The sequence below is a fragment of the Odontesthes bonariensis genome, chromosome 4, assembly GCF_027942865.1.
Source record: "Odontesthes bonariensis isolate fOdoBon6 chromosome 4, fOdoBon6.hap1, whole genome shotgun sequence".
Taxonomy (NCBI): Eukaryota; Metazoa; Chordata; class Actinopteri; order Atheriniformes; family Atherinopsidae; genus Odontesthes; species Odontesthes bonariensis.
Window position 1 is genome coordinate 6,460,211 of NC_134509.1, and position 13,315 is coordinate 6,473,525.

Consider the following 13,315-nt stretch of genomic DNA (forward strand, 5'->3'; position numbering starts at 1 on the left):
CTCTTCCACTTTGGTCAGTGAACGACACATCAGTCATTGATTTTCTGTGTGACTGATAAAAGCATGCAACTCTACACACATAGTATGTGCAAATGCTTATAAATGAACGTCTGAATGAATAATAACACTATTTAAGAGAATATCACACACTAGGAAGAATATAATGTTGATGAGTAAAATATCTTTGAGTACAACACTATTTCGTGTAAAGAAACAGTGAACGCGTATTAAACAGGTTCACTCCCCCTTTCCAAACAACAAAGCACAGACTGAAAGAAATCAGGTGGGCTTAGGTTGATTCTCTGTGTCTCAGCTCTGCCATTTAATCTCCCCTCTGAAAACATCAAAGCAACAAAGTACACCCACACACTGGGCATTATAAAAAAGAGCCACGAGTGAGGAAATCAAAAGAATTATCTCTTTAATTGTCTTCCGACAGCACACACACACACACACACACACACACACACACACACACACACACACACACACACAGAGGCACAAATGACACAAATGATACAAATAGCCCCAAAACTGGAGGCCAGTTGGTATGTCATCAAACCTATTATGGTAGCTGCATGCATGGTGAAAATGATTGGCACATATAAACCCATAATTTTTTCCACAGTACTTGGGGACATGACATTAGGCAGTCTTAGAGGAAATGAAAAGTCAATCCCAGAATAGAAACAGTTTCTTCTTTTGAAAATATCACTTTAATTTTGTAACCGATTCACACAAAGCTTTTAAAACCCTGCATGTTGTCGGCTGCTTTAATATCTAACAATCGATTGATCATTTGTTTTATAAGTTTAATTTGACACCTACAGCATTCGAAAATATTAAGGGTACTGTCTCGTCACGTTGGAAACACGTCCTCCGTCAGTTTTCAGACAGTTCTGCGTAACACGCTGACTTGAAGTGTTAAAACAGATTAGAATACAGTTCAACACATACAGTAAGTGAGAAACCACTCGATGACTATTTTATTGAGTTAATTAGATCATTTTCTGCATGGAATTTCAACATTGATACAGTGATTTTCAAGTTCTTTGCAGGACCATTTTAAATTTGCAGGTCCATACTTTACAAGTGTAGAAATGTGGAGCAGGAGAAGTGTCATAAAATGTCAGAATTGGACATACAAGACTAAAAGATTATTTATGGTATTCTACACAGAGGCACACTCACACTACTTTGACCACATACACATAAATATATTGATGTTCTACATTTCATCTTGTACTTTCGTCCTCTTGACAGAGATGCAATACATGAGCAGGGGCTGAGCCTCTAAACACAGGCTGTCTCACACAATGTTGCCTGATCCCTTCGTGCCAGCAGGACTTTGGAAGACGGCGATAATGAAGATTATGATGGAAATGACTCTGGAACTGAGCAGGTGATAGACAGGTGCACACAGTTATCATCTGGAAAACTGCCAGATTAGATCCCAAAGTGGAACTTGGAATATACAGCTTGATTACCGGAGCTAATCTTGATGAGTTGCATGTTGGGAAAATTAAAGTTATCTTTTGCGTTTGGTCTATAATGTTCTCACATAACTACGCAGAAACTGAGTTTTATTGCTCTTTTTGGAGGAGTTTTTTTTGCCCTCAGTTTTGTCTCCTCAGTTAAACCAAGGCCTTTGGTGGATTGCCAATGGGACTGGCAACATGGCCAGGCAAGAGAAGATGCAGAGTGAGGACTGAGGCTTATTAATCTTTTTTTTTTTTTAGCTCTTAAGTTCCTGTGGCTCCACCATAATAATGTACAGACACTGTCACTGGGCTGCGTCCAGTCAGAATAAGTGGATGAATTATTTACAGGAGATTGGGAGGTCATTAAAGCGTCTCAGAGTGAGACAATCATCTCGTCTCATCTACACACACACACATACTAGAAAAAAAAAAAAAAAGAGGCCAGGGTTTCTTCCAGATATTGGTATCCATGGCAACACATTTCTCTTTGACCACTAACTGTGAGACTTGAAAGCAGACACCTTTTAGACCAAAGCGTAACGCGGGAATATGGTTAACCTGATGATCACAAGCGCACCTCAAAAGAGCCGATACGGCATTGTTCCATTACAGAGTTCATCTTTAACCCACTGAAATTGAACTCGGTGTGCTCAATTAGGTCAAAATAAAAAAAGGGAGAAATAAAGAAAACAACCTGTTGTTTCTGAACATCAAGTTTCTTTCCAAAACATTAATACAATAAGTCACAATACTGGAGCATTCAAAGGGAGGAGGTTACAATTCTAAGAACAGGGCAGCTTTTATCAACTCCATACTTACTGCCTTTTAATTCAGATTCCAGTGTAACAAAGTATGAAAGGAAGGAAGGTTAGTAAAATAATCATTCTTGATTGCATAATCCAGATGACTGGGACTTCCCGGTTTATTTGCAAGTTCTCTGCAGGATGATCATATGCTGTGACCCTGTGGTAAATCAGCACTGTGATCATGATCATTCTGGGCCAATACGTTTGTGCATCTAAACATACTTATAAAACAATTAGATTATGAAAGCAGTACAATACAACCCTACCATAACCTATAGCATCTTACTGGGCAGCTTTTCCTGACACATTCAATAAAAAGACACGGTTTATTGCAAGCTGTTGCATTGGATCGCGTTAGATTGCACAGCTGAAAATAAATAGTAACTCTGTGGGGTGGTCCATTTTCATTGCATGCTGCATAAATTATGAATAATTGCAGGGAAATAAAAATAAAATCACTGTAGCCACTGACACTGTTTGCGTTGGTTGTGTATAAATTGTAAAACTGAAAAAAAATCTATGATAAATCCTAATTGGAAATGGGTGAGTTGTAATGGCTCCTGAGTTTACATGGTCAACAGTCTCAAAATTCACAACTTATGCAACATGTAATGTAACATTTGTCATTTGTATTGAATCTGATTTCATTCCACTCAATTTTGACTGGCAGTGTCCATTAACACCTGTTAAAGGAGAAGTTCGCTTCAATGAAAAATAAACAAAAAAGTGAATGAATCTGAGTAGCCTTCCAGGGCTTCATCTGAACACCAGAATGGTGACTATAACACACAGGCTGCAAGAGCTGCCCTCCCCTTCACATAAAATGATCTCTATTTGACAGCCTTACATTGGCTACATTGGTTATTGGCTTTGAATCTCGCTTGAATAAAGTTAACTTATAGTTGTGCCAACTCATAGTTGTGCCAAGGTTCTATGAACTGGGCAAACCTATGGGGGCTCCTGTACTGGAAACGATGTTTCTCGCTATAAAATTTTAAGGGATGTTTCATACGCTAGTCAAACCCTCAGGTGCAGCAAGGGAAATTAAGTGAGTTGTGACATTAATTACGGAAACCTTTAGATATCAAAACTAATTAAAATGATAAATCAATTGACATTTTCCCTCTACATATTAAGTAACCACAGTAGAAGTGGTATACTGCCATCTGAGGTGTCCATTTTTAGGAATTACTGGACTCTGCCAAGTCAGTGATTTTGGCCCAAAGACGCAGCACAACGACGCTTACAACTGATTCAAAACCTGGTGCGAAACATGTAGCGACCAATAATAACACCAACATAAATCTGTTGAGTCTTGGAATTTCTTTTCTTTAACTGGGGTCGTGGGTAGTTCCTATGAGTTGTGAGCATCTCACTTGCAGGACTGAGACTGCTCTCTGTTCTGAGAATCAGAATCCCCCTCACAGGTAAGCCCAAACTAAAAGCCACTCATGCAGGAAAACTAAAAGACACATTTTTCTTGACATAAAACAACTAAAACAAAAAATTTCAAAGCAATTCATGCAAAGTCTTCATTGTTGATATTTCCACTGCATCAGGTAGTTACACTGAGTGTGTCCATGGAACACGGTCCAAAGTACCACATGGTGTTGCAACCGTGACTGTTAAGAAACTTACTAAGAACGATGTTGCCACATGGAAGTATCTTTGGAGTTTGAATTGTCTCAGATGATGCAAAATTAGCTCAACTGGTTGCTTCATTATGTGGCTTTCAGCTTCAACTCTCCCACCAGGAGAGCTTCCGATACTACAAATCAAAAGTCCTCTGGCCACAGTTTGCTGCAGGTAAGACGCTGATTACTCATAGGTACGTCATACAAGCTCAGTTAAGGAAAAGAAAAACAACAACAATCATCACAATAATTTAGATTTAACATTGTGAAAGTAGTTTTGGTCCTTAACCTATCCAACTCCTTTTGCAAAGCTAACCCCTGACCAGGAAATCGTGCGGCCTAAACATTACCGAGTCAATCTATTGATGAGAATCCTTACATTTTTTTTTAAAGTAAGGATTCCACAATGAGGATGAAGTGTTGCTCAAAGTGTTAAATATTGCCAAGGGCAGTGAATCTAAGAGTGAAACAAGTAGGAACTGTCCATAATGAATAAAGGTGCGTGCAACAATCAACTACACTGTAGCTTGTTTAATCAGGGTTGGGTATATGCATCGTGATGTTTAAATTAAACAGTGGCTGCAAGCTTTCAATCTGGACACTTTTGTGCTCTGATTACAACAAGAGGGGTTATTTCTCTCCTTCTTCTTGACATGGCAGTGGGAACAAGTCAAAGACGTAATTAGTGACACATTGGTTTTAATCATGAAAATAATACACTGTCATTATTTCAGAAATCCGAAAGATAATGAAACTCATTAAGGTTTGAAAAATTGCACGCTTGAAGAAAAATCTACATCTTGTCTATTTTTCCAGTGAAGTGCTCACTGGAAACTTCTTCACTACTCTTCTTCTTCCTTTTCCATTCATTATAATCAAAATGAATCTTTAAAAAAAATGTTTTTAACATGCTGCAGTCTAAGAGCATGCAGCACCAAAGACAAGCCAACTGCTTACTTTCTGTTGCAGCCTGACTTCTCTTTCCTCCTTTAGTTTTACTGAAGGACCCCTCAGGATCATCAGTCCACTACCAATCATTTTCCTTGCTACCAATTCTCCCCCGACCCCCCTTTCTCACCTCAATCCCAAACTATTTGTCTTTTTGCATTCCTCTTTCTCACCACTGTCCCCTAATACTTTATGTGTCACCAATCTTTTTGTTTTCATTTCAGCCCCTCACTTATCACAGGTCTCTGTACACCTTTCCCCCTTCTCAGTCATCTTCCAGGTTGTAGCCATCGATCAGACCTGACTCCCAGCGCTGTACTAGAGGAGTCTTCTGCCTGGGGGTCCGGGGACCTTGGAGAACCTGAGTAAAAAGTGAATGCGGGTAGTGAGTATCGCATGGTTAAATAAAGAGGACAGAGGAAGAGAAGGACGAATTTATTTTGTCCAGAGTATTTCTTTGGAACAGCATCAAAAGGAGGTTAATGCATCTGTGATCCAAGAAGGCCAAGTTCAGTATTACTAAATAAACAGCTGTGGCCAGTTTCTCCTGCGAGCTTTCGTTTATTCCTGGACTGTAATCAAGAGACAGGTTTGTGTTTAAAGCAGACAGTGAAGGAGGCGCATGAGACTGAGAGACGAGAGAGTGCAAATGTCTGCCAATGCTAATGTCAGACTGAGCCATGCAGCTACAACCCCACATACAGTATCTATGCCAAACTGACTTAAACAGCCAAAGCCACGGAGGAGAACTCAGCTATAATCAGAGATACCACAGATTCAATCAGGTGCAAGACCCACGAGGCAGGTAACCAAAATCAGCGGGATCATCAACTGACTTTTCTCTTTTATATTCACAATTCACACACACACACACACACACACACACACACACACAAACACAAAAACCCACTCAACAGACTTCGTCTTTCCCTCCCTCCCTCTCAGTCTCAGTCTCGGGGCTGTTTGCCCTCTTCCCTTATCTGAAAAGATAAGCGTCTTACAGTGTGTTATCAGATGTCGTGTCCCATATTTAATGCAAAAGAAGCACTGACATCCTTCCAGTAGATTTCCTTCGTGAGACCTATAGGTCCAGTGTAAACCAACATATATTCATATTCAATCTGCAAAGAGGCTTCTTTAACCCCACATGTGGCATTTATTTCAGCTTGTACATAAACTCTTTGTCTCAGAAAGCTTTTATTTAGTCTTGTGGCTGCAGTTGACGTTGCCTCGGGGAGTTTATTTGCCTATATTTTCATGTCAAATACCACAGCAAGTGTTCCAGAAAGGCAGGGCTGTTGTGTTCATTCACTGAGTTGAAGCCGAAGCAAGAGGTTGTGTACAAGGAAACTAATGTTAACACACCTCTGATCGGTGAGTCCTCTCCTCTTCACCCTGGGCGGGGGGCCACATGCACAACTTGCCGAATGACTGACGTCCTGCAAGGAACAGAACCAGGATGAACAAGTAAAGCAATGCAACAAAGCTGCTGCTGTTATATTGTTTGTTACTCTTGGTAATGAGTGGACGAATCAAATGAAGAGTGCTGAATTAAATAAAGAGCTTTTTTTCGAAGCAGAAGATAGAACTAAGGAGACAGAGATGATTGGAGAGGGAACTGTGGGAAACAAATTTGTACAATTGAACAAAAAAATATGGTGAATAAGAAACAAAAAGTCGCAGGATGACATGGAACCTAATGTATGTTAACCAACGTTCAATGGCTCTTTTCACCACAATGAGTCACGGTCACACAAATGCTCTATGGCACACCCTGGTCAGTTTATGCCACCCATTACTTAATCATTGATGAATGGTGACTAATCTAATTTCTTTCATTCTTATACAGTCACAAAGGCCTCAATACAGCTTCATTCTGCCATCTCTTGTTCAAACATACAGTGGTTCCCAGCTCTGATGTTCTTCTAAAGTGAGATCTAGTATCACTTCAGCATGTTCAAAGTGTGAGAACTTGAACTGATTTTAAAACGGGATCCCGCTTAACACGAATAAATGGGACTGTCCTTCTTGCCCAAACTTGCACATGTGGCATTTGTTCACGCAGACAGATACGTCCAATAATTCGGTCCAGAGAATATGAAACCTTTAGAGCTTGTGAGAGCAACGGATGGTCTTGATTGAACTTTTAAATCATTCTTTCAATGCTCCAGTGGTGATTGAACATGTGTTCTCCCTTTAATACTGTCCTACTTCTTGCAGAGTGTAAATACAAGCTAAAACAACAGATTCCCAAACTCAAACGTAGATTAAGACAAAGGAGAGTGCAGAATTCACAGCTGCAAATTGCAGCCATTTGATTACCCCCTCCTTTACCCTCAGATTCCATCATTCCCTTCATGTGGGAGAAACTACAGTGGCCCACAGAAAGAAAAAAAAAAAGAAGAGGACCCACACCATCTGTACATAAACGTAAGTGGCCTGTTCTGACGTCATTCAACGCTAATGAAAACACAAGTGTGAGATATGTTTGGCATTTCTGCCCAATGTGCCAAAACTGAACTTATATAAATGAATAAGAATAGAAAATAAAAAAATATCTCATGTAGTTTCTTAACATGCTCCATTCTGATGAGCATCAGATTGTTCTCAGAAATCTCACTTGTTCACACTGTGATACACTTCCAAACTTCTTTGATCTTTGTTCATTAAATCCCACCTGACTGTGACTCCAGTTTAAATTTCAAACTATCTGTTTATCCTAGAGGTGCCCACACTTTCCATATTGGATGATATGGATGTAAACAACTAAGTTTAATGTTGTCAACTGTTTCATTTGGGTTGTTTTCTTTATCTGCCTTTGGGACTTATGCGGAAATCTGGTGATGTTTTAGGTAATATGTATGCCGAAATAGATAAAAATAGTATGTATTTTCACCAGTTCACAAAATTTCATATACTCCTGTTACTTTTTCTTTTAGGAGTTTTATATATTTGAATCAAGCAATTCTAGTAGACTTCCTTGCTTGCTGGCTCACAGGTGAGCCCCAGAATGAGAATCACATCATTTTGTAAAACAGGCACACGATAAAGTTTAAATTAATCAGAGTGGAGTCATAAGGCAGCCTATATTCATATCACATTCTTTTATATTATATTAACAATTAAAAACAAGCCACCTTCTCTTTTCAAGTGCTGAATTTATACTTAATCCAAAATTTGGACTCCTTTGGATTATATACCAGCAAACTTCCTTCCTTGCTCACTATTTAGAGATATGACCCAATAGTTTGTTCCCCTCAGCTTTCACAATCATTTGACGGGGAAGATGGTACTTTTTTTCTTTTTTCAAGTTACTTGATTTTATTTTCTTGTTGTCTCAGGTGCAAAGTGATTACTCATAACAGCCAGCAGTTGACTGTTGGAGTGCTGCTCTGAAACTTTCTGCTGAACATGAAAAATTAAATAACGCGCTCACTGGGGCAGTTTCAGGGGGTTTTCATCATCTCACCACAGACAGACAGATACACAAGCACGAATGAACACGCTTTCCGTGTGAGTTTGTGGGTACCAGCACAGTTAGTTACACCCTCACACAGAGGTCATTCAGAGTGACACTAACCTGCTGAGGGTCCAGTTCCACCCTTGGATGTTGACCCAGGCATATCAGGCATGTCCAGTCTTTCCTTTGAAGACGATGATGATGGACTCTTTCCTTCCAAGCTGATTAGCTGTACTCCTCCACCTTCTCCAGCCTGTATGCCCCCATACAGGCTGATCCGCTGGCTGCGAAGCTCCTTTTCCCTCTCTTGAGCGACCAGGATATCCTGCTTCACTTTAACTAAATTAGTTGAGGGGCGTAGCTTGTAAAAGGGGTTCTCTTTGGAAGCTACATCCTCCTTCTCCTCCTGCTCTCTCCCCGTCAGCCCACCATGCTCTCTGGCCCTGTATGCTGAGTTGGAAGGACCTTCAGAGTGAGCAATAGCCTCTGTCTCTGCTTTGACATGGTGACGCATCTGTGCTGGAACACTCGGGTTACTCTCCAAGATGATGAGCTGACAACCTGTCCCCTCAGAGGAGCCTGGTCCTCGCAGAGTGGAGTTAGTTAGACCTCCTTTTGGAAAGTCCTGGCTGTGTGTGGGCTTCAGCAGGTCTATGCCGTGGCTGCCATACACTCGTGAGTCTCCTAGGGTGGGTCTTTGTGATGTTATTTCCTCTTGATTCTCCAGGGTTGAATTACTACTACTACTACTACTATCGGAGGACCAGGATGCAGTCTTACTTTTGGCTGAGATCGAATAAGTTGCGTTAGAAGGTGTTTGAAAAGCCTCGAAAAGCTGCTTCTTCTCTTTTATTTGGGGTGCTGTACCTTTGTCATAAGAGCCAGGAATTTTCCCAATCTTGAGCAGATCTTGTTCCCTCCGGGCCTCTTTGTGGATCTCATGCAGCATTTTTTTGCCAGCAAAGTCCCTGTCTTTGTCTTGAGACCACTCAGATTTTGAAGTTAGCGACTGGCTAAGAACAGTTTTCCTCAAAGGAATCTCTGCATACTCTGGAGAGGCGGGTAGGTTTGGAAGCCCTCTGGACCTTCTCAGGCTGTGTTCACGCTCTATAGCCCGTCGGATCTCCTTCTCAATTGGAGTCTCTGTGGAAAAAGTTCCCAGAGAGCCTGTCGAGGTGGTGGTGCCCTCCAATGTGCTGCACGGCGAGAAGTCTGCTGACACTCCACTGTCACTTTGGCTATCATCAAACATGTCACTCTCCATCGTGGTCTGCCTGCTTTGTATTGGAGTGACACCACAGCTATATTTTCCAGTCTTGAGTTCCTGTGTTCGGACTGTTTGTGAATATGTTAACAATCCTCCGCTGTGTGGACGCCCGGCTGGATTGTTCTTCTCAGGTCTGCTCTCCGTCTGCCCTTTCTCTCCACCTGTTTGCTCATTTTCTCCCTCTGTCCTCTCCCCCACCCTACCGCACCTATCTCTCCCAGCTACAACATAACCACAGCCTTGAGAGGTCGTCCCGCCCTGATTGGACAGCTCCGTGGCAACAGTCGACACAGGTGGAGATCTGCGGCAAAACACCTGTTGTGCAGCTTCCTGGTTTACTCCCCTGGGGGCCAGGTCACACTGGCTTTGTAGCAACAGCTCCTCCCCATGTCTGACTGAGGGACTCGCATCCAGGACTGAGTGTGTCTCTCGATCAACTGAACGTGAAGGCTTGACAGCTTTACATCTCATATCATGCGTATTCAATTGCTGCTGACAAGACATTACATTAATGCCCACTTCCTCTTCTTCCTCGCTTTCATCAGCAAATGGAAGAGAGTTCACAGTCTTTCCATCATCTGAGTATTTTCTGTCAAAGGGAGAGTGCTGGGCAGGCTGAGACACGTTATTTTCTTTTTTCCTGGTTCTAATACCATCAACATTTCCCTCTGCTCTTATGTTACTTCCTGATACGAGCTGAGGTTTTTTTGGATGTTCCTGACTCTTCTGGCTATCAAAAGAGGTAAGGCTGTCTGTGGGGTCTGAGATTACCTCAATATCTCTGATCCACTCTGCCACCTCTCCCTCCAGGCTCGGGAAGCCTTCTTTCTCATAGTATTGCTTCATTGATAAGGCACTGAAGGAAGGTGGAGGTGGAAAATCATCCTCACCAGGATCAATCGGCTCTTCAGGCTCCTTTTGAGTAGGCAATCCTCTCGATAGCTTTTTGTAAACTTGTTCTAATTCTGTCACAACTCCTTGTGTCTCTCTTGGGTTGTGCTGACTAATGCCTGGTGATTCCTGATTTTTCATTTCTGTTGCATCAATCATTTTGATTGTTTTGATCGTCTCATGTGGAGCTCTGACATCGGCTTTGGGCTCCGGGACATCTATGTCTTCCTCAGGCATTGCCTTGGGTGCTTTTTTGTGGTGCAGACGGGAGATGCGGCTTATGTTTTTCCTCCCTTCACCCTGAAATATGTCTAATGAGTCAACAGGACCCTGCTCCTGCCAGGCAGTGGGCTTTGTTGCCATGGCGTCACATCTGCTGATGTAAAAGCATTTGGAGCAATCAAGTCGTTTGGCTTCCACTCAGTCAGTCTTAGTGAAAGTAGAAGAACACAGAGGGGAGAGGGGAGCAGCAGAGTGATTAGCAGAGTTTTTCAACAAAACAATGTTTGCCATTTTATAGACTGTTATTTCACTGCGTGCCAAATGACTTGCTTGTGCCACTGGATGAATCGTCATCTGCTTTCCCTTTGACATTTATTGTGGGATAGAGCTGAAATGTTAAAGGTGAAGTTTTTTTTTTTTTTAAAACCTATTTCTATTTTAAAATACGTTCATCTACACACGATAACATTTTTGTGAAAGTCGGTGTCCTTCGGACGCTATTTAGATCACTCGAGATCCGCGTATATCCATATAACGGGAGTGAACGGGGCATATACAATACAGCCTCTAAATAAGGCATTATCTGTTTTATTTGATCAATACTTTAAGACAAATGAATGAATGAACGGGTACTATTACACTGTTAGTGCTATTCACTGTTATTCAAATCATCCATCCATCCATCCATTTTCTATACCGCTGAATCCGTTGGTCGGGTCGCGGGGGGGCTGGAGCCTATCCCAGCGGTCAATGGGCGAGAGGCAGGCGTTATTCAAATCAAATCAAATTTATTTGTATAGCACATTTCATGTACAAACAATTCAAAGTGCTTTACATAAAATAAAAGCATTGCAGCAGGGAGTGGAATTGACAGTGAATAGCGTAAAATGGTGATGATTAAAGTACGTATTATGAAGTAAAAGTACGGGTACGGCAGGCATCCTCTCACAGAAGCTAAAAAATTACACACTAATAATGTGTGTGCAATACTTCTGATTTTTCATTGGGCCAGGTTGAGATATTTTACAGGGTTACAAATAAGAGGTAGAAACTAGCATTATTGTGATATTTATAGCAGACAGCAGGTCACACACTGCAGCTACTCCTACATTATGTCTCTCGTGGCATAAGGTAGCCAGGACACGTCCTGTTTAAAAATCCAGTTGTAAATTACTGCCATTATTTATGCCATACTCTGAATTGTCACAACTGTTAGCTAATGTTGCTAACTCAGCAGCACCCTCGGTTTCCCACTGTTTCCCTTCACTCCGCCAATTAAATTCTCCCTGATGGTTGATGTTTCTCAGAATTCTTGTTTTTTTTTCCGGGTCTTTTTGACACCTTTCAGTCTTGCAATGATAAAGCTGTCGTTTGTCATAGACGTGTGCATTTGTGTGTTGATCCTTATTTCTTTTACTGCTAAACTTTTTAAAAGCTTGGCTGCTTTCCCTCCTGCTGCATAACCTTTCAGGAATGTTCAAAACTCTGCAACTAAAACAGCCCTAAATGCTATTGCAGTGCTTATAAGGACATGTTTTGCAGTTTGCACTTTAAATGTATAAACGTGACTTATGAAATGTGCTTTAAGTGGTGAGCTAATTAAGTGAAATCCCTATGATGTAATGTTAATGTGTTTTCCACCTATGTGTTTTCTGAAATAACCATGACAGATTAGAGCATCAAAAGCCCAGTGAATGTGTAATACACTGATGTTCTAACTTTGTAAGGGCAGAGACAGAACTCTCTTATTTGACAAACAGGTTGTTCCAACACTGAGCTGGTCTTAGGCTCTAAAGTGGCTACTACTTCTCTCCACGTGCAGCGTATGGAGTTTTCTGCTGAACACACCTTCCTTTAATCATCTTACAGGCTGGGGAATGGTTCAGTAGAACACACACACACACACACACACACACACACACAAGGAGTATGAAACCATGAATTATCAATATGACTGTCTGCAGAAAACACTGATAATAGGTCTAGTTCCTCCTGTATTTTTTCTTTAGCTGATGCACACCCTTCTTTTACAGACACACCTTGTATTAATATTACTGCCCTTCCAATGCCTTTATCACACACACATACACACACACACACACCCACAGCAACAACCCCCCACCCCCCACACACCTCTAACAAGCTCCCATTTCCATTTACAATGATCCTGGCCAAACCCCTCTGACCGGGCTGGATTCCAACACAGCGAGGGATCATTATGGGAAATGTGGACCAGAGCATTTGGGATGACTACTCTTTGATGAACTGGGACGGAGGGAGAAAAACAAAATGTAGAGATTAAAAGGACCAACAGCAGAGCATGAAAGGAAGAATGGGGAACACTGTTGCAATAATAATGACTGTAAATAGGCCGGTACTAACCAGCTGCATAATGAGTCCAAAGTATGTGCAGCAGTTGGACTGTCACTGGTCAGGTTGTGCACTCTTGATATTACAGGCAGAGAACAGCATTTTAATGTTGTTTTCTAGTCCTGAAAAAGGGAAAATATTTGAACCCATTGTTTTCTTTTGTGCATTTATAGGGTGAGCATTTTTTGTTGTGTCATGCACTGGTTCCACAAGCAGCTTATTAGTTTGAATGCTCC

The 13,315-nt window shown here is 41.4% G+C and overlaps 1 protein-coding gene across 1 annotated transcript; it reads right to left on the bottom strand.

Annotated features, from left to right (window-relative positions):
• Positions 1-3,673: 3,673 nt before the first annotated feature.
• misp3 (MISP family member 3) lies at positions 3,674-9,729 on the bottom strand. The gene is made up of 3 exons (XM_075464353.1): positions 8,450-9,729; positions 6,235-6,308; positions 3,674-5,230 (listed from the first exon to the last, which is right to left on the bottom strand). The coding sequence occupies exons 1-3, from the start codon at positions 9,591-9,593 to the stop codon at positions 5,135-5,137; spliced, it is 1,314 nt and encodes a 437-aa protein (XP_075320468.1). The 5' UTR covers positions 9,594-9,729; the 3' UTR covers positions 3,674-5,134.
• Positions 9,730-13,315: the final 3,586 nt, after the last annotated feature.

What these genes read in the sequence shown, in the direction of transcription:
- misp3 (XM_075464353.1), bottom strand. Translation starts at nt 9,593, where the DNA reads ATGGAGAGTGACATGTTTGATGATAGCCAAAGTGACAGTGGAGTGTCA. An exon ending in TGGAACTGGACCCTCAGCAG is followed by an intron (nt 6,309 to 8,449) that starts GTTAGTGTCACT and finishes TGTTCCTTGCAG; the next exon opens with GACGTCAGTCATTCGGCAAG. An exon ending in AGAGGACTCACCGATCAGAG is followed by an intron (nt 5,231 to 6,234) that starts GTGTGTTAACAT and finishes CTTTTTACTCAG; the next exon opens with GTTCTCCAAGGTCCCCGGAC.